This window comes from Castor canadensis, chromosome 9 (assembly GCF_047511655.1).
Source record: "Castor canadensis chromosome 9, mCasCan1.hap1v2, whole genome shotgun sequence".
In the NCBI taxonomy this organism is placed as follows: domain Eukaryota; kingdom Metazoa; phylum Chordata; class Mammalia; order Rodentia; family Castoridae; genus Castor; species Castor canadensis.
Window position 1 is genome coordinate 19,817,117 of NC_133394.1, and position 22,894 is coordinate 19,840,010.

General features: G+C 32.9%; 1 protein-coding gene across 6 annotated transcripts in view; it reads right to left on the minus strand.

Annotated features, from left to right (window-relative positions):
* Fbxw7 (F-box and WD repeat domain containing 7) overlaps window positions 1–22,894 on the minus strand; it is a 181,854-nt gene that overhangs the window by 7,557 nt on the left and 151,403 nt on the right. For all 6 annotated transcript variants that reach the window (XM_074041288.1, XM_074041287.1, XM_074041286.1 and 3 more), the window contains 6 exons: window positions 20,650–20,732; window positions 17,479–17,620; window positions 8,006–8,140; window positions 3,381–3,504; window positions 2,317–2,453; window positions 913–1,026 (listed from right to left, as the gene is read on the minus strand). In XM_074041288.1, coding sequence (XP_073897389.1) covers window positions 913–1,026; window positions 2,317–2,453; window positions 3,381–3,504; window positions 8,006–8,140; window positions 17,479–17,620; window positions 20,650–20,732 — 735 coding nt within the window. The remainder of the gene's footprint in view (window positions 1–912; window positions 1,027–2,316; window positions 2,454–3,380; window positions 3,505–8,005; window positions 8,141–17,478; window positions 17,621–20,649; window positions 20,733–22,894) is intronic.

Genomic DNA, 22,894 nt, shown 5'->3' on the forward strand with positions numbered 1-22,894 from the left:
GAAAGAATGCCAACACAGTTGGGTGTGGCAACATACCACATTTCATATAAATCTGCTTGAAGGCAGTGGTTAGAAGCCAGCCAAACTACTTCTAGACAAGTAAAGACAGACTAATAAACCCTGAAATAAATCCAAAACTAACATTATACCACGGAAATACGAAGCTGCTTTAAAAATTTTTACCGTCCAATTTGGAGTATTTGTAAGACTCTTGTCCAAGAAGCATAAATGGTAAAAGACATTTTTAAAACATGGATTTTTTTAAAAAAATCTTTCTTCTATTACTTTTTAGATGGCCGATTAACTTAAGTCATGAAAAAGTTGGACAGACAAAAATATTCACTATAGAATCATTAAGGTGTAATACATGAAGTGAAGTCATCATGCTATTGTTTGACTGCTTTTTTTCTTCAAGCCCAATTTAAATACCTACTCTGCTTAACAACTTTCTTATCACTAGGGTTCTCCCTAGTGATAAGATTTACTTATCACTTAACTTCTAAATTATGTATCACTTATCAACAAAGCAGTTTCTAAGGAAAAACAAATATCCCTCAATCATACTTTTGAAGGACATCAAGAAGTAATGCAGCAAGAAATAGAAGGGAAAGGTAGAAAGAAGTAAGCCAAGGAAAAGACAAAGCACATCGGAAAAATCTTGTAATATCTAGGGCACAAAGGTAGACAAAGTATTTGAAGAAAAACTAATGACATCCTATCATGGGGAGCACTACCTTCATGCCAAAGTGATGACTTTCATAAACATGGGAAAAAGGCTAAGTTAGAAACCCTGATATTTGCCTCCAATGTAAGTGAGGTTCAAAATGGAACCCTTGTTTTTCTTACTGGTCAATCCTTGCAAGGATATTACGAAATGGTGATTTGGTAAGGCGGAGAAAGAAGTAAACTTACTTTGCCTGTGACTGCTGACCAAACTTTTAAAGTGTTGTCATCAGAACCACTAACTATTCGGTTACCACAAAACTGCAGGCATGTGATCACATGATCATCGTGTCCTTTCAGCACCTTCAGACAGATGAGCACATTAGAAATATGCTATTACATATGTTCTTTAAAATATGGAAAAAAGAAAAGTAAGTCACAAATAGGGACAGTGATTTGTAGTCTACTTCTAGAGTTAAAACTTACATCAAGTATGAAGCATCATCCTTTCTGGCTGATGACTCAAGCATTAAACATTTTTATTATTTCCATATTCTATTATTTACACCTGAAGCACCCACTACTGAAATTTTAGTGAGTCAACGCCTCATAAAAATGGTTCCAACATATATGTACTTTATAATCACCTATTTTATCTGTTTAAACTAAAAAGAATCAATCTTTTTATAATTTTGATTCCCAGCAAAAGAAAGCACCTACTAACCAGAAAGACAAGAGTAACAACTATCAGTTTTTTCAACTTAAAAAATGCTGCCATAATGTATGCATATAGCATCTCCCCAAATTGCTTTTTTTCTTATAAAAGTACATCTGAGAATTTAGAACATTTTTACCATCCTTTATGGTGCTTGAAATGTAAAACAGAAAGTTAGAATTATGCTTGACTATATACAAAATAAAACACAGAAAAGCCACCAAATACCAAAACACAGGTACTTGTAAATAAATCCTGTTTGGACTATGTGGTGAGAGGGACTGAGAATTCTTAGGGAGAATACATACAGCACAAAATTCAAAAGAACATTCTGAGATGTTCTTTTATAAACAGTAGAAAGACATTTATCTCAACTCACCATCGATTCAAGTAAAAGTTGTGATCACATTACAGAATTTAGCAATAAAGGAATACTGTCAGTTATTTTAGGTTCTTTTTTTTTTTTTTGTGGCAGTAATGGAGTTTGAACTTAGGGCCTCTCACTTGCTAAACAGGCACTCTACCATTTAAACCACATCTCCAGCCCTTTTTGTTTTAGGGTAATTTTCACAAAGAGACTCCCTTTTTGCGTACACTGGCTTGGAACTGGGATCCTACAACCTGTGCCTCCCATGTAACTAAGATTGCAAGTACCACCATGCTTGGCTTACTTATTGAGATGGTGGAACTTGCTAACTTTTTGGCCTAGTTGGTCTTAAACTGTGATCCATGCCACGACCACTACCAACCACCAATCCCAATCTCTGCCTCCCAAGCAGCTGGTATTACAGGCATGAGCCACTGCACCCAGCCATAGTTAGCTTTCTTCCCACAGAAAACAGATGTCAAGTTATACTACTTGCTAAGAAGTAGAACACTATGTTACGTACTACCACTGATTAATGGTTTCTGATACACTGTGCGAGATTTCCACATACCTTAGGAGATTTGAGCTCTCCTCTCCTCCAATTTGTATCAATTCTGTGCTGTCTGATGTATGCACTTTTCCATGGACTGTGTATGAAACCTGGCTTTATTACTTTTCTTCTCTTGATGTGTAATGGTTCATCAATCCCTGCAGTGCCAAAGAGTTCAAAAGAATAATTCCTTCCACCAAAAATAAAAACTATCTATTTTATAATGTATCTCATTTTCTTCTGAGTTTAAAAACCAGTGAAATGCAAGACTTTGTCCAGTTTCTACTCCTGTTAGTAAGGTATGTAACAGTGACATAAAGTTTGGATTCTGTATGGCCTAGCTTTATTCATTACTGCACTTCTTCTGAGCTGTACACATTAAAATAATCAATTTTATTATGTACATATTACAATATTTAAAAAAAACAAAAAATGAGTCTGTGAGAGAAGGTGGGGCAGGATTGATTAATCCCACTTTACATATAAAGATGCCAGAGGAGGAAGATTTCACTAACTAATCCAAGACTGAGAATCAGGATTAGAAAGCAGGTACCCTAGCTTTTCACCTCAAAGCTTTACAAACATGGACTAACCATCAATACTCTCCCTGACTACACTACCACCCCAAAGGTGAATCATCCACAGAGTGCTGCTGGGGAAAAAATCCTTCCTTTAGTTAATATGCTGGTATCTGCTCCTCTAATAAGAAAGAGGATTTAAAAAACAAACCGTATTTCAAAAGTATAAGCTCCACAACGGTCGGAAAATGACAGGGCCCTACTCTATCCCCAGCATTTAAGAATGCCTAGTTCACTGGCAGTGTCCAGTCACTTATGGACACTTATGTGATGAATGAATATTCAATTACTTGGGTATTTAACTAGTAATATAATCTTTAGGTTTTCTTTAAATTGTCCTCATCGTTCTTTTATCATTGAAGTCAAGTAGATGAATGTAAATGAAAAGCATTATTTGACAGGCTGCCAAAGTTTTCTCATTTTTCCACTATCTTATTCTATCTGTTTTCAGAACTACTTTTCTTTTTCGAAGTTCAAACATATTCTCTATGCAATTGTGAACCTTACCCTCTTCTTTGCATTTCTCTCTCCAGAGAAGGTTGTCTTCAGCCAAAATTCTCCAGTAGCGACATGTCTGAGCCGCTTGTAACAGGTCTTTGGGTTCCAGGAAAGAAAGCACATAGAGTGCCAGCTATGAAAAAGAAAAGGGCATAGTACACTCACATTTAAAAAAAATAGAGAGAGGTTAATCATCCTCCACAGGATAAATACTTATATTTTAATGTAATGTAATGTAATGTAATTCTACATTGTAATTCCTAAAATTATAAAGGAAGTACCTTCAATCTTAACAAATATAAGCTCGATGAAAAACAAATACCCTATAGGCTTTTGTTTTAAAAACAAACTTCACTAACTCTGTATCTGCTCTTACCTTTGCTTTGTAAGCCTAAACATAGTCTATTTTATATTTTACTTTTGTTTACATTTATAAACAATGTAAATCCACCAAAGACAGGATCCAAGTGCTTGCCTGACAGTCTGAACTGGTAAGAAATGAGATTTCTATAGGTTCTGTGTGGTGTAATTTCAGACCATTTTTGATAGTTATTGTAATGAGTAGCTCTTCATCACATCAAAGTGTGTATCACAATGATAAACTTTGACTGTAAATGACAAAATGAGAGGATTATTAAACCATTCCACAGACAAATAAAGTAATTGGGTTCTAATTACTTTATCTTGCTTATGGAGATTTTCTTGATGAGTCACAGAGTTGTTTATTTGAATTACCTCTTTGGTATACGAATCGTCTAAAAACTTTGTTTATAATATTTGTAAACCATTTTTTAATGTTGGAAGCCCACTCAAGTAAATAAAAAGGAAAGAAGTGAAATGACAGTCTCTGATCATGCTCATTCAAGTAGCTGCACATATCATATAAATTTAAATTATGATATTAAGGTAAAAATCCGAACAGAGCAATCAAGCTTAGTTTTTACATAAGCTAAATGACAAGAATTAAATAAAACTATTTTTAAAGGGCTATGGGTCAGACACAGAGTAAAGGTACAACTTGAAGCTAAATAGGAATTACATGATATAAATCATGTGGATCCCAATGACTGTGCATATATAAAGATTCACCATTAATCATATATTTATTGAGTACATTCTATATCCAAAGTACTCCACTATCCATCATACAGTTCAATACTATTGATTGACAATGAAAAACTTTTCATGAAATAACTGTTTTTGTCTATCAGAGAAGACCATTCAGTATATGTATAGATAGTTATTTATAATGAAAAGGTCTAACTATATTCAACAATCTATGTATATATACATGCATATATAAGTATCTCTTACCATTATATGTTTTTTAATGGGTACTTCATCAATCACTTAATTTTGAAATTTGCAATCAATCAAAGCCTAGACAAGTCTGCTTAGTTTCAAAGTAATTGTAATTTGCTGTCTTCATATTTTTAATCTATATAAAAATGTAATCTAACAGAAATTATCAGGTACAAAGATATTTGTGCAAAGGAGATGCTAATTAATGCCCAAGATATTTATAACAGTCATATGGAAAAGCCTATTCTTTGCTTTGGTTATCTGACTGAAGTAGAAATAAGGTAATTTACAAAAATAGTCAGTTCATCTTAAAGGGTAGGAAAAAACAAATCCAATACAGTTTAGGGAAAATTTCCTTTTTTAATAGTGATTAAGAAGGGATGAACCAAACCGGGGTACAATAAATGTATATAAGGAAACGTCACAATAAAATCCCTTGTATACGATCATATAATAATAAAAGTGTTAGAAAATGATTAAGAGATCAAATCCAGTGTCAACATGACTTAAAGTGAAATGCAAAGTAACACTAGGTGCTAAAGAAAGTTGAAGTGCTAACTCCATAAGTAACTAGCACACTTTCCTTTAAAACAGTAAAGGATCTAACTCCATCAGGAACTTCGACTTATTAAACTTACCTATTGACATCTAGCTAGTTCCATCAAAACATATAACTAATGTATGCTGCCAATAGTGTCTAACATGGCTTTGAATTAAACTGTGGAGTACTTTGGTAAGTATCCCAATGTACCTCAGAAGAACAGTAATAAACAAACTGTGGAGTAAAAAGGGAACGGTAATTAGTCACATGAGTCTTTCTTATGGAGAAGTATACAATTCCTCAAAGAAAGAAGGCTTTGCTATGAAGGGCTCTGAAATGGGAATTGAGTGTTTCTTTCCCCTCAAAGTCACTGTGGAAATACTATCTCTCAATGTAATGTTTATTAGGAAGCAGGACCTTTGGGAGGTAATTAGGTCCTGAGGATGCAGCCCTTAGGAATGGAATTAAGACCCTAAAAAGGGCTTCCAGAGAACTCTTGTGCCCTCTTTCTGCCATTTCATGCTAGGATATGAGAAGATAGAAGTCTGTAAACTGGAAGAGCTCCCTCACCAGAACTCAACCATGCTGACACCGTAACATCAAACTTCCTAACCTCTAGGACCATGAGAAGTGAATTTCTAATGTTTATAAATCACACAGTCTATGATAATTTGCTATATAGCAGCTGGAACTGACTAAGATGATTTCCTTATTGTACTTAAAAGGTAGCTAATACCATCTCAGGACTGATATATTTCAGGAGTCTGAACTATCGAGGAAAATTTTTTCTAGACCAAAGAAAATACTAATATATTATTAAAAATTGCAGGTTTTGTTCTAGATCATGTACTATATATCACTATTATTTTATTGGTGTTTACTAACAAAATAAGGACAATGCTATTTATCACAAGCTTCTTATGTAAGATCAGAGAAACTTTTGTCAAAGTTTTTGAGATTTGTAAGTAAATACTGGTAAAGAGCACTGAGATTTGTTGAAATGAAGTGTAAGAAAATGTAAGTCCATCTCCTGACAGAAAGGCAATGTCTTAAATAATGATAATGCTTAGACTCTGATAAAATAACGTAAATTCCCTTAAAAACTTAGATTCACACTATTATCTCTCTACATATAAAATAAAGCATTTTTCAAATCAGGGCATTTAATATAGGCGATATGCTAGGACTCCTGCTTATTTCCTATCTCATGTCATGATTTTTCTCAGGCAACCTTTACAAGAACACTTAGGCCAAGAGAATCTTTACTAGACTCTCCCTTGGTATTGACTATTTTTTTTAGTTCTTAAACTCATTAAAATATTTTTAAATTCCACTGACTTTAGGTCACATTTTTGTGTGTTAAGAAGTAATTATAAAATTAGAGTAAAGCAAAACAAACAGAAAAACCATCTCACCATTCTCAGAGATAAAGGAACAAACTAGAAAGTCTGGAAAAGTAAGATCAACAAAAATGCTACCCTTTAAAACAAGGATGATACCAAGGGAAAGTTTAACTAATATATCACTTATGAAATTGCTTCTTATTATTAATGCCCTTCTGGAAGCAAAGAGAGCTTATGTCACTTTCATAAGCCAAAATCTATTCAAAGGGTTCAGTTTTACAAAGAGCTAGCAATAGTAATTTTTTTTTCCTGGGACAATGTCAGGTTTTAAATGAACTCCAAAGGAAAATCCCCGGGACGAAGTACTCTGTCAATTTTGCCTTTCCCTGGAGTTATGCTTAGCTTCACATACTAAATATGACAAAACTTTTATTCACATCCCATGGGAAATTATAATTGGGAATATCTTTAATGCCATTAGAATATTTAGATTATCTGAAAAAAATCGACTCCTTTTCAGTTCAAATTTGAAGTTTCAGGGTCATTTGCAATGGTACCTTAGTATTTTATGTTGGCTTCTTAGAGGACATATATAATTAGTGGCATATACATAATAATTTGTGAAAATGTAAGTCATGGGGATATTGATTGGTTAATGTTGTATCATTTCTGTTTGCTAACAAATATTAAGCTATGAAGTCTAGTCTATAATATCAATAAAAGTATTACATCTAAACTATGCCTTATTTATATGATCAAGAATGCCCACATGATCACGATAAGAACAGTGTCATAAAAACCAAATGGGTGTAAGTAATTCCAAAAGGGTCATAAATAATCCTGTAAGAATAAATTGGCATGGGAAGAGTGTCTGTGTGTGTATATGTATATATGAGAAAGACAAAGATGATTAATAGAAAAAGATATATACGAAATTCTATGTATTTTTAAAATAATTACATAAAGTAAAACAGAAAAAAGTACAATTCAATATAATCATAAAACCATTGGTTTTGAAGGAACTTAAGATACATGCATGATAAAATAAAGGGAAAAAAAGTACTGTACTGCTGTTTTAGTAAAATCAGAATTTAAAACATTCACTATAAATAATAAACATACTAAAACAACTAAAGGCTGGACTTTAGATAATCAGAAAAAAAAATCTAGGTGAAGAAATAATCAAATGAATAAAATCCATATACTCCCATGCATATGACTTATTCAGGTAGAAGAAGGAGTTAACATTTCATAAGCATACTTTTATATGACAATTATATTATTAAGTCATAACAGTTTATCAATGTACAGCCCTCTTTATCACTAATTAAAAATGTTAAACTGAAAATGGTGAATACTATAATTAGCATTATAATGTTGAAATGTGGTACTTGTTGAGTTATATGTTCAAATGGCACCCAATAAAGAATGGAACTGATCATCCTTACCTCTTTAGGAAGCAAGGAAATGAAGTCTCTTTGAAACTGGGGTTCTATCACTTGCATCATATGTTTCACTTGTGTGGGTTCACAACTATCAATGAGCTCATCTAAAGCAAGCAACTTCTCTGGTCCACTCCAGCTCTGCCACAGAGGAATGAGAAATTTTTATTATTTTAACAGACGTCCCAAATTATAAACTCATAAAGGAAAATCCACATCCACACAACAGTCATGACTGAACAAGGTAGAACTACAAAAAAAGTGTATGGCTTCCTCCAGAAGCCATATTAGTGACAGTGATTCCGTCTCATCAAGTTCACTACCTACCTTTTTTGTAAAAGCTTTTAAAAAGTCCTGGTTTTGACAGAGAAATCTTTTTCATTATATTATTATAATAGTTACATGTTCATTCCTCCACAAAGATACTGGCTGTGATGCCAAGATTTTATTCCAGAAACATCAACTGGGGTTACTGTGCAAATAAGAAATTTTGACTGATGATTGTTCTTTCTCTATTTTCTTTCTAGTGAGTAGCATAAAATTTTATGATTTTAATAAGGCTTTCATTTTCACTCTAAGATGAAAATGATTCACAACATCATTTAGTGAAAAATTAATAAACTGGATAGTCTGTACATATAACAAGTGCCTTCCACAAGCTAAAAGGGCTATGATTTATTTTATGAAAATAATTTCAGAAAAAAGCAACAACCAGTAGAAAAGTATGGCTTAAGTGGAACAGTACCTGCCCAGCACGTGCAAAGTCAAGTTCAAACTCCACTATTGCCACACACACAAAAAAAATCCATCTATCTATCTATCTATCTATCTGTCTGTCTGTCTGTCTATCTATCTATCTATCTATCAAGGCTGACTTAGTAATAAAATTAGAATATTAAAAAACAAAGAGTAAGAAAGTGCTATACTACAGAAAAAAACCTACATAATTATACTTCAAAAATATGAATCCTATTAAACAACATTAGGTGATTTTCTTAAAATGTTTGATTCCTAATGAGGTACACAGAAAAGCAACAATTCTTTTAAAGTAAAAACTTAAAAGCTACGTGGATCCAGGTGCCAGTGGCTCACACCTGTAATCCTAGTTACTTGGAAGGCTGAGATTGGGAGGATTAAGGTTCCACACCAGCCCCAGCAGAAAAAAAAACTTTTTTGAGACCCCATCTCAACAGAAAAAAGTATGGTGGTGCACACCTGTCATTCCAGCAATGATGGGAAGCATAAAATAGGACTGTGGTCCAGGCTGGCCTGGGCAAAAAGCAAGACCCTATTTCCAAAATAACAAGGGCAAAAAGGACTGGGGGCATGGTTCAAGGGTTAAGAGAACCTGCCTAGCAAGTACAAAGCCCCGAGTTCAAATTCTGAAGCCATGTGAAAAACTGAACATGTTGGAATTTCATAATAATGTAAAACACTGAAATAACCTCATAATAATTAAGTGAAAGAAATCTTTGAACAGACATCACATCTGTTTCTATAAATCTAGGCTGATTTAAGTACTTTTGCAAGTCATTACATCCATTTTAGAAGTGAGTGAACTGAGAATAATAGGTGAGGTTTGGAGCTACAAGAATCTAGATTTTGAACTTCTATTTCTTGCTTTGTAAGACATGAAATACATAATTGAAAACTGAGATATATTAAGATCATCAGGAGCCTTATTCAAAATGCTTTTAAAGCATTTTTTAAAAGTATTTACCTTTTTAGAGTCTACAATGAACTTCATCTCTTCTTTCCTATCATAAACTATAGATTATAGTAATTCTATGAATTGAATATAAATACTTCAATAGTATTTAACTATTTCAATTACATATTCCATTATACCACCAAATATAAGGAACCACAGGCTTCGTTATGTTGTGTCCTTCCTTTTACTTGTATACATATACATATTCAGATATTGATTTTGAGTACTCACCTTGCATCTTTTTTGGTCAGTAAGGATTTACACAAAGAAATTTAAAATACCCATATACATGACCATAAGAGCATTTGCTTAATTTGTTTTGGTTTCCCTCATGTAACTAACTTCTAGCACTGGCTCAAAACTTAACTATTTGACAATCAGATCAGTCTTCACTCATCCCTGACCATAGAGTATCAATATTATAAACTCACTGAGTTATTGATTTACAACCCTCATAGGATTTAATGTGTGTTTTCATAGTAAGTCATGGCTCTCCTCCTACATCATAGGGGATTTGTAGACAATACTACTGTAAGGACATGCCCATTTGGGGTGATGGACACTATCCTGACTCAAAATTAAAATGCAGTTTTAATTAAGGCAACTGACAGCAAAATAAATTTAGAATAAACTTCTCCTTTGTATATATGAATTCCTGCTTTAAAATTATTTTCGGGAAGTCTTCATGGTAAATTTGGGAATAAAATCAAATATGTCAATTTTATAGTAAAAAGACTGAAAAAATCAATTACTCCTCTACATACTTTACTTGTATTAATTACTTACATTAACAGCTACTATACCTATAAAATATAATTTAAGTTGTACATGCTTAATTTTTTAATGAATTACTATTAAAAAATAAAAACTATCAATATACAGAAAATAAATGCTAATAAATGAGAAATATCTTTTATCAAATCTTTTAAAGAATATGCTATAGAATAGAAAACTAAACCAGAAGATAAATAATTCAGATCTTGAGTAAATGTTTGAAAATGTCAGAAAATTTTATACATTTAAAACAAAGCCCATGAAAAAAATTTATGCCTATACCACAAAATGTTTCATAATTCTAAACAGTATTTTAATTGTTTTAAAGAATAATCGATTTAACAAGAGTCAAGTAAAATTAAAATTATGTCTCAATATAAATTACACATTAAGGAGATGTTAGTTTGCCATATTTTATTGCAAAGTATACCACCAACAAAGATTACATAGTAAATGAGACTGTCTCCATGGATCATACACATTCAACAGTCCAATTATTTAAAATCATATCTCAGGTGACTCCAAAAAGTCTGGGCCATTTGGACAACTTTCCTCTCTCCAGTCTGGATTTCTTCCCCAAACTCAAGATCTGTACATAAAATTACTTCCTTAACATCAATGTAATAGAAACTTAACGTGTTCATGACCTTTCTCTCCAAATCAGAACTTCCACAGTCTTCCTCATCTCTGTAAAATACAACTCTGTTTTACTAGTTGCTCAGGCCTAAAACTCTAGAGTCCTCCCTGATTCTTCCCTTTCTCTCACCATCAGATGACTCTGATCCAAATGAATTCTTGTAAGACCTCAAAACTTTAAAACATATCCAGAATCTGACCATCACTCCACTGGTCTGTCATCAACATGTCTCGCCTAGATTATTTCTATAATCCCTGGTCGGTCTCTCAGCCTCCTACCTTGGCCCTCCTCCTTCTGTTCTCCATGCTGTACACAGGGACACTGTTAAAAGTCACTCTTCTACTTAAAACCTTATAGTGGCTATACTCTCTTCTGTCAAATAAAAACCAAAGTCCTTAGGTGGCCCACAAGGGTCTAATTTCCCATTACTTTCCCTTTTGTTTACTCTGCTCTGCCATGCACATTTTTTCTGTTCCTCAAGCACTCCAGGCATGCTCTTCTTCAGGGACTTCGCTTGCTGTGCCCTGCCTGGTCCGTTCTATCCTAGACACCCACAAGCTCACTTCCTTCCCCAAGGAACTTTCCTTCCCTGAGCACTACTTTTAAAATTGCAAACCAGTTCTAACCCTCCAACTCACCCTCTCCTAACTAGAATGTAAGTTTCATGAAAAAGCATTTTTTTGTCTGTTTTATTCACTACTATATACTAGATCCAAATAGGGCCTAGCACAAAAGTACTCAATAAACACCATGGAATAAATGAATGAATCCCAAGAGTCAGGACTACTACACCAATGTTATCTCAAAACTCTCTATAGAGTATTTCTATTCTGTACATTTGATGGCATCCTTGGGACTTGCTTGCTTGGTCTGATTCCAAGAATGGTATCAAATTTTGTGTACATACATGACTGAGCCACAATCATATATTTTCATGTATTAACTTGAAAACCTTATGGCTAATGACTATTAAAATAAGAAAAACAACGTAAAACAACCTTTAACAATGAATAGTGGAAACAGCATTAAACTGGAGATCAGGAAACAACATTTAGAGGAGACATTATCACTAATTAGGTTATAATGTAAACTTTTCAGGCCTGGGTTTTAAAGTGTTGGATAACTAACAACTATGGCTTTTCACTTATGTTGAAAAAAGGCTGTCCTGGAAAAGAAAAGAAAAAAGTGCTTCTTTTTTTGTTTTCTTGGTTAAAGTTATGTGGGAATGTATTGAGGGGGATGAAAAAAATATTCCAGGTTCAAATGATCAAGAAAACCAAATTTCAATTTGTGGGCTAAATTTAAATTGCAAATATAAATTCAAAAATTTCCCATGGAAGTGGTATTTTATTTTAGGCAAATTAGAGCACACAGGCAGTACAGAAGTACAGAAGGGGCACAGAACTGCAAGCAGGAGCCTGGGCTTCGCAACTAATTTGCTGTGGAATTGCAAGAAGCCCTGAGATCCCACTCCATAAGAAGGGGCTTGGTCTTGACCACTAGTTCCCAAATGCTGGCCAAGAAGGACAAGAATTCAAAGTCCCACAATCTACCATCTGAGGGTCTCATTCAGTAGTTATTTTTTAAAAAAGCAACTCATATAGTGTCAGATAAAGGGTTTTAAGACCTTGGGTGCCCTGAACTTTGTATGGAAAAGAACTTAATTCTTCAGCACCTCCAACATGGTTATCCAATCTACTTGAACAGTTCTCATTTTACTGTGGACTAGTTGTAATTATTAAGTTCAACATCTGACCATTCAAAATATGATTCAGATTTTACTTTTGGAAGAGACCTAGAATCAGTCTGTTCCTATTTTAATACAAGTCATTGAAATATAAGACAGGGACAGCATTTTTCTTTTAGTCTTCTCTGGCTAAATATATGACTTGATTCAATTTGTCCACACAAGGTTTAACAAGGTTTCTTAATCATACTACAACAAACACAATTTCTGAATAATAATAAACTCATCCTCTTTTGACACTGTCCTATAGGTTTTAAACTTATGCTGATGAGCAAATACAATTAAATAAAAATTTACAATTTTCAAGGGTTACCATGAAACTTGACTAAATTCTTCAATGTAAGAGGTATTATCCCATTTTTAGCAAAAATAGAAGTGTTATATTATTTTATCATTTTTAATACTGAGTGTAACAGATCTTTGCAAAGGACAGCCATAGCTTTATTGCAAATATGCTTTGATTAAAACAGTGTAAAATTAAAGACATTGCACAGTGCTAAAGTTTTTTGATAGCCACAGTAATATGTGAAGCCATTGTTAATAAACAGCCCTTCTATGACCTAGAACAAAGCGTCCCACAAAGATTTTCTTTGACCAGTGAAGGAAACTAACATTTATGGACTTTCTATTTTATTCCCAAGTTTTAAGTATTGTATGTTTTCCCCCTTTTGATAACTTCTTAGTGTTATGTTTGTTTCATGGAGTATGAAAATAGAGGGAAGAATGATTACATAACATCAATAAAATCACTCACTTATTAAGAGGCAAAGCAAAAGTTTGAACTAAGAGCTATTTCATCTAGGTCATATGTGCTTATTCTCTCAGGATGCCTTTGAATATAAATTTCACCAAAAAAGAAGGATCAAGCCATTAGTGTCTTTACCTAGTTTAAACATTTCAAGTGAGAAACTATAACATCAATGCACAAATCACATTAAAAAATGACCAACTTTCTCCTTCAAAATTAATCTGAAACATCAATTTGGGAGCAAAAAAGTGGAATCAATGGCTATTGAAAACTCAAATGGTACAAAATTTCTGTTTTTTGCTCTTTAATTTGTACTTCTATTTTGCAGTAGCAGTCTGTCTCCATTTCCTTTCATTCAAAATGGTGTTATCAGTTGTTCTCATTTAATTCACAAACTGAGTACAAAGTACTTTGTCAGAATAGATGGAGCTGGACCAAAACAATGCTTCATCACTGCCTTAGGACCAACAGGAGGACAGTAAGGGGACAAGATCTCCCATTTTGTTTGTTATATAACAAAAAAGACATTAATTGCCTCCATAGCACATCTGTAGAAATAATGCCAGTTTAATGCATCTCTCAGCTATACCTCATAGGTCAATTCACACCATCCCCACTTTGCTATGAAATTATATCTACCTGTAAGTTAGGCATTAAAGCACTATAAGCCTTCAGGCAAGTGATTCACTCCTAGTTACTCTGGCACCAACACTGGAAAAAAAAAGCGGGGGGGGAGTGGGCAGTGTACGACAATGAGATCTGGGATATGTCAGAAACAGACACAGCAGTCAAAAGATTAAGGTCCCGATATTCTTGTTGAGTTGATCTTTTGTTGCTTATAGATTTGTTTGCCATAGACTATTTACCTGAAAAAAATTATAGTTCCATATCTGTAGGGATAACTCCACAGTTACCTTAAACTATAACAAGTTTTCACTGCACCTATTTCTCATATGGAAAAGCAACCAAATGCTTTTATAGGACGGAAATGTGGCCCAATATTATTAAGTCTCATTGATTCTAAGAAACAAGTGTTTGTTTATTTGGATTTTCTTTCTTTGTTTGAGACAGGCTCTCACTATGTAGCCCAGACTACCTTGAACTCTCAACCTCACTAGAGTTACAGGCGTGCCACACCACAACGATTCACAAAGTTTTTTGTTTTGAGTTTTATAATTACAATTCACATTTCTGAATTTAAAATATTTCCAAAAATCTAGTCTCATATTTGATGAAATACAGTAAATGGTAATACTTGGTCATTTTATTAAGGAAAGCATAAGCTGGCTAAACAATCAAACATTATAGAAAGGACTCTCTAAAATATCTTCACTGCAAAATAAAGGACAAATGCCTCCCACTAAAGATCAACACTAGAAAGAGTTCCCTTAAAATTGTTGATCATTAATGGCATGAAAAGAAGATTTTGGTATGTTAAACACTGAAAAAAAATGGGCCCTACAACATAAAAAAAAATCTTACCCTGAAGTACCTCTTAAGAAATAAGCCTTTTCAAATATAATAGGCTGTCTAGAATGATCATAAAATTATTGCTTTATTTTTCAATCATGTTAGCATTTTCATACAAAAATGATAAGAATCATCTCTATCATACTCAGGGTTCTAAGTGGCTCACACTTACACACATGTACAAGCATGAGAACATACCCATTTCCCTTCTCCCTGGCTTAATCAGAGATAATAAAAATCTCTGAATATCCCTTTAAGACTATACAAATAAGGTATCTGAGCTTTATTTTAATTTCTTCTTTTTAATGGCTATATTTATTTTGAAAGGATAACCAAAGAAAAAGTTGAGAACTCTAAAGGTATATATAGGAAAAAATTAAAATTTAACAATATCACAAGCCAGGCACAATGGTTCATGCCTATAATCCTAGCTACCCAGGAGGTAGAGATCAGGAAGATTGTGGTTTGTGGCCAGCTTGGGCAAAAAGTTCATGAGGCCCCTCAACCCCTCTCCCCAGCTGGGCATGGTGACATGCACCATCATCCAAGCCATGCAGGAAATGCAAATAGGAGGAATTGAGGTTCAGGTCAGTGTGGGAATAAATGTGAGACCCTATCTGACAAAGCAAAAGGCCAGCTTGCCAAGTGTGCAAGGCCCTGAGTTCAAACTGTGGTGCCACCACCAAGAAAACATAAACCTGAGGTAAAAATGCAGGGAGGGGTGAGGTAGGACTAATCCTTGGTCCAAAGGTAGCCTTTACTGAACAAATGACTAAATAAAAACTAACAAAAAAACTTTGAAATCTTTGTAATTCAAGTGGTTTGTACATTTTAATAATAATAAAATATATCTTATTCCTCTAACCTAGAGATTCTTAACCTTAGTCCTGCTGACATTCTGGGCGGGTAGTTCTTTCTTGTTTCTTGCAAGAGGCTGTTCTTCACACTGCCTACACTTACTAGACGCCAGCAGTATCCCACCTCTGCCCACTCACATGTAACAACCAACAATGGCTTGAGACATTTTTGTTTCAAATATGGGAAAAGCCAAACCCTGCTGAAAACCAAGGCCCTAACCTTTTAGTTACTCCTCAACCCAACCCAACCCCAACCCCAACCCCAGCCCCGGCAAAACGGTTTCCTGTGTTTCTAAAATCACCTGAAGGGTGAAAACAATTTTTAAAAAGTGATTTAAAAGCAACATTGCTTTAAGAAGTTTTCCAGGTATAGAAGAAAAAAACTGAGACATTTATTTTAGTTTTCCCTATGTATTTAAAACACTAGGATTTTAAGAAGACATCTTAAAAATCTGAAATATAAGAGTATCTTTTGTAACCATTATTTCCATTCATTATATACTCAACCATTCAAGCAGCCAAAGATGGTACAAATATACTCATTTTACATTAGTATGGTGTTAATATTAATTATCTTCACTTCATAGTTAATTACTTTTTATTTGCAAAGAATAACTGAATGCTTAATCCATGCCAACTATTTGGTAAACACTTGATTTGTATGCATTATCTCATAGGTAGAAAAGATAAGTCGATTAAATATCACTATCTTAAGTTATAAAGCTCAGAACATTCAAGGTTTGGTTTCAACCAATCTTTCTAATAATGTTCCAAGAATTTAAATGCCAATAAAAGACAGTAATGGGAATTTGAGCACTCGAAGCCATAGGCACTAATGAGAAGCCGGATTAACTCTACTAGGTAACAGTGACAGGAAGGTTACCTCCAGTAAATAATTAGTGGAGTTCTGAAATCAATCTTCAGTTTCAGAGTTTCTAAACTCTTGGTTTAGAAAACAAGAACCTAAGTCCCCAACAGCAACCCAGAACCCAAACATAAATGAGAAAAAAGGGCTTATTATTTAAAAAGCTAAAAATATAAACTTATTTTTTTTAAAAAAAGCACAAAATAAGCATAAGACTTTTTAAAATCATATTTAAAAATTAAAATGAGTTCCTTTATTCTTGAATAGCATGGGGGGTGGAACTTAAGATAATCATTTAAAAGTGTGTACTTCAGGAGTTCCCAGCAAAATAACCACTATCCAGTTGCAGAACACTTCCTTCTCCCCAAAAGAAACCATGGCCCTCCTAACAGTTAGTCCTATCCTCTTCAACCCTCACCATCTGGCAACCAATAACCTACTTTGTGTTTCAATAGATCTGCCAATTCTGACCACTTCATAGAAACAGAATCAATATGTGGGCTTTTATGCCTGCACTAAGCATAATATTTTTAAGGTTCATTTGTGGTATAATATGTAAGAATACTTCATTCTTTTTTACGGCTGAATAATCCCTTATTTTTGCAGTAATTAAGTGAAACATTTCATGTAGTATGTTTATATATATATATATATATATTATATATATCACCTGAAACATTTTCAGCCATTCCTGGAGGCCTGTTGGTGGTTGGACAGATGTAATCCGGCGTCGTTGTTGCCCTTGGCCATTGGCTGCTCTCAGGTCCCCAAAAGTTGTTGGTGTTGCTGAATATGGTACAAGCCCAGTGGTACTAAAAAAAAAAAAAAAAAGAGGGAGGGAAGGAGGGAGGGAAGGAGGGAGGAAGGAAAGGTACAAGAATGGAAGCAAAGATAGATACTAATTAAGAATCTCAAACCCTAGTAAGAATGATGACCTTGGCATATTTCAAATATCAATATAATTAGTCCTTCTTTTTGCTTATTCTCAGAGAATAGGGGTACACAAGACTGAATCTATTAGTCTTAGATTCCTCCCTCCTATATAACTACCTATTATTATCTCTTTATCAAAACTGCAAGTCATACATACACATAAAGTTAAAATATTTCTTTAGGGCTGGGGCTATAGCTTGGTGGTACAGTATATGATTAGCATACAAGGCCCTGGGGTCAATCCCTATTTACCATAAAAAAACCAAAATATTCCCTCATAACATACAGGCCCCACTTCTATGATGGGTTTACAGTGACATAACTAAATAAAAGTTTTAATTTTCTTCATTAAAAATGTGAGACTATTAATACTTAAAAAAACTCAGAAGTAGAAATAGTAATTTCAAATGTTTTGGATTTCACTTGTCATATAATTCATAATGTTTGTCCCAGAAGCCTTCTAAATTATTCAAAATATTTACCTATTGCCTTCTAATGTTTGTTATTTATAAAGCTTGGTCTAGATATTTGGCAGGAATCAGCCTTGCTTAGAAATGTAGTTATTCAAAATAGGTTTAGAGAACTTATAGACAAAAATTAAATGAGATTATCTAAATATTCCTGTCCAATAATTTAAAAGCCAAACAAACCTGAAATTAAATTTTGCAGTTAGTAATATAAGAAAGACTAGATAATCTAGCTCTAAAATTGGAAAACTCTCTTAAAAATGACTCACAGTAGAAAGAATATAGTGACAGCTATTCTGTTAATACATAAAACTTTGTTTTCTAATTTTTGTATCCAATTAAAGTATTTAAACTCAAGATAAATACTGAGCATCTCTGCTTCAAAGACATTACAAAAAAAGGAGAAGGTTTTGTTTAACAAAATTATACTTGTAAAATAATCCTGATTTCATTGAGCTATAATGAAAGTATTTTAAATACAAGGAAAACATACAAATTGTATTGTAGTAATTGAGTGTCAAGCGCTGATAAATTTTTAATGAAACAATTCCCAATTTTTCTATCTCAATTTCTGTTGAAGAAATGTTATCTCGTTCGCCACATATTATAGAAAAAAAACTTCATACTTGCCCACTTTAAATCTTTTAACATTTATACATTTATGGTAATAACTAACATTCAACAAGTAAATCTATCCTTCCTTCTTTCAAACTCAAAGGCGAATTCAATTTTATCTCCAGTAAAAGAGGATGTTCTAATAACTTAAGTTTTCCAGGAAAAAAAATGCAAAAATCCGTATCATCTCATTACCTGTCAAAAATGTGTCAAAGATATCACAGAACACCAAATATATATATTAGTAACTGACACAATTTCCAAAAAGACATGGAAAGAAATACCATTGGATCTAATTTTGTATTAGTAAGATTATGTTAAAAGGCAGTTGCTTTCTCATAAAAAGTAAGCAACTAAAAACAAATTTTTAAAAAATACATTTTTAAATAAAACTTCAAGACTAATTTACTCTAAGGTGCTTTAAAAACAAGTGAACAATTCAAATGCCTCTGCTCTAGTATCAGTCATATTAATAGAAGACCAAAATAATATGGTTGCCTGAAATCTATACACTGAAAAGTAGCATTTACGTTAGTTTAACATTAAATTCAACTTTCTCATCCAAGAAATGTTTTATCAAGGCTAGAAGGAAAAGCAAAATGAAGCGTTTAACTTGTCTCTCTATCCCTACCATCCCTCTGCTGAAAGTGCCAAAACACAGTGAAGTTGTCAAAAGGCAGTGAGTACGAGGGAAGGGGACAGTCAACATGAAAAACAATCACATAAGGCAGTTCCTCAGTGACTAAGACATGACTTCATTTTTTCTTTTTGTGTCATCTCTCCAGTTTTATTTTTGTACAATTACTCCAATCATTATGATTTCTAAAGTTCATAAAATAGCATTTGAAAGAACTGAATGAAATAAAAATAAATTGTTCCTCTGGGGAAATAACACCTCAGAGAGATACAATTGGTAAAAATCTTTATAAAAACTCTTATACCTGGACAATGTTAATTTCATCTTATAGAATAAAAATAACTCTGAGTCAAAATGTTTTGAGGAGAAAGATGTCATAATCATGGAGTTCTTATGGTCTCTACTGCTAACTCCTGATCAGTTATTTAAAGAGATGACAATTACACACAAACTCACACAAAAAAACCCCAAAAGGTTCTTAAAATACTTTTGTCATTTAAATTTTTAAAATACAGTATTCCAACTGACGTTTAAAGCCATTTTTAATTGGCTGGGTAACAGATATTGTGCTTAAGTTAGCATAATTAGCATGAGAGTGGGGAAAGTTTTACACTGATGCAAAATCCAAAAATGATGGGCTGAAGCAGGAAACAAGACTACAATTGTATTTAGTTGCTATGGACACTGTTCTTCTGGTGTAGAAATGTATGTTTTAAAACATAAAATCTACCAAGCCAATAAAAAGGAACTTCTAACACATTAACTTCATGAAATAAGATTTCGTACGTACAATGTTTATTTCATCACTAACAAATTTACCTTCAATTTTGCACATATAAATATCTACCCTAGAACAGCTGTTGCTATAGTAACAAGATACATTTGCTCATATTCATATTTTCTGGCTCACTTTTTAGAATTCCTTAAAAATCATGATTTTAAAATGTTGTTTTCAAAAAAACCTACGCTTGTGCCTTACTTCAATGTAGTATTACAAAATACTGTAATTGTTAGTCCTTCTTCTCTTTATTTAAAATGATATACTTCCTAATTTCAGTAACCTCAAAATATATTAAACAGTCAACACTGGGAATAGTATTCTATGAGAATAAATGGAAAGAAATGCTTTCAAAATAATCAACTAAAAACATGAGAACCATGAGAGATAAATTATTATATTTAGTATTACCTTGTGTATTCTGAGACTTTGCATGGTTTCTTTCCCAAAGAAAAGGAACGGACCTCAGAACCATGGTCCAACTTTCTTTTCATCTATAAGGTAAAACAAGTAAGATAAGTTTTAAAGAACAAATCACCTGCCCAACTATCAAAGCTCGAATTATCACTATTCACATCAAAAAATTCTTCTATTTTTATGTCTACCATGTTAATCAGGTAGTTAATATAGAAAACAAATGTTTCACAGTTTTTTCTATTTGTTCCACTTTATTTTGCTCTTAACAGACTGTAAAGGTAAATTCTTCCCCTAGTATTTGTTCAAGAACAGTGTATGGTGATTTAAAAACTGATATTCATTGTATATATTTCTTGAAAGTAATATACCTCTCATGTTTTCCAGTTTAAAATCAACGTAAGAAAATAATTCTCATGTTAACCCATACTTAAAAAAACATATTTAACATGCCTAAGAAAAGGATAACAAAAAAACTGAAAATTTTAAAACCAGAAATAAGAACAAGTAGCTGAATTTTAAGCACCCATATCATTATAAAAGGGTAAAGAACAATATAAAACAATCTTGAATACTGATTGTAATGAAGCATAAAGCAATTAATATGTGCAATAAGAATAGATGAACAAAGTAAATCCATAACAGAGAAGTCTAGAGATACTTCAATAAAGAAAAGTCACCAATTGCTATACAGAGTATAGCTCATCTAAAACAAACTAACTTGAAACAACAAAAATTATCTTAAGAGAATGAATTGTGCCTCTTTATATGACCAACATTTGCATTTAATGTGTTTCATTATGCCATGTTATATTACCAATATACTCAGGATTGTATTTTGTCAATGGGAATATTGAGATATTTATTTTACATTTCACTAACAGTTAACTGAGGTCATCTGAATATACATTTAGTTTAAAACTAGAAAATAAGATCTGCAAAGATTCAACTTTTTCAACAGCCTCTGTCAGATTTACACCCACTAATTAAATACTGTATTATTGAAAATTATAGGAGAATAGACAACTATCTTCATTTTTATAGTAAGGTAAAAATCCTTATTTTGTAGCACCCTTATTTTCCAACTTATTGCCTTCACATGGGAGCGCTGTAATAGTATGATACAGTATAAACACTAAAGAGAACCAAAGACTCAAAAATTTTTTGAGATTAGACAATAAAGGCTTTTTATCACAAAAAAAAAGTCTTCTCATCAATATAGGATGATATTATCATGTTAGGGGCTAGATGTGAGGTACAACAAGCTTATCTACAACTAATACCTTAGTTCATGAATACCTGCTGAAAAAAAATGGAAATGGTCTGGTTTCTTCCCTTCGGAAGTTTCTGTACTCATTACATGGTTTTAAAGTGACTCCTCTCAAAAACCAATGTTTTCTTTCTCTAATTTTATTAAAAATCAAACATAAATAATATAAAAGCTGTAATATGTAAGCAGCCACGTGCTTCCATGTGTATAACTTACAGACTGATAATATATGTACACATACAAGCGAATCCATCAGGAAGGTAAATACAGATTTTTGATAACTTTCACAGGTTTTCATAATTATTATGAGAACTTTGATATTCATTCTAATTAAGTTTGTAGTGCTGGCTTTCAGAACTTCCCAGGATATCTTGTAAATACATTGGTGTTAATGCCATTTGCCACTAAAAGCAAACTTTATTTCCATCTTAGAAACCATTTAATGAATAAAAATGTTCAAAATATGTATCAAGGAGATTACTGAGAAAGGATTTTATTTTAAAATTATTTTATAAAATAAAGTACCTACTGAATGACTACGTAAGTCTTTTAAATATTACGTTTGCTGAAAATACTGACTTTATAACCAAAAATTAATTGTGGAATTTTTGAGGGGCACAGAAAGTAAACATGATCTCTTTAAATATACACCCCAAATAGTCCAGTAATTTTACATTGTAAGTCAACTGATGCAAAAAGAAAAAAGAATACATATGGTACAGAAAAACTGAAGGCAAGGGGTTCACTCAAAACCAACTAAGGATGGACTATTTCCAGGTCAGCATTTAACGGAGCCACATTTCTCAAGTCTGAGTGTATTTTCAGTGAAAAATTCTCCAATTAAAATATACATTGCATTTTAAATTTAAAGCTCCTCTCAGCTCACATTGTCTTTCCATTATTTGCTTACATTCATGAAATAAAACAGAATACCAGACATCCAGCCACCCACCAAAATTAGAGGATACTGCA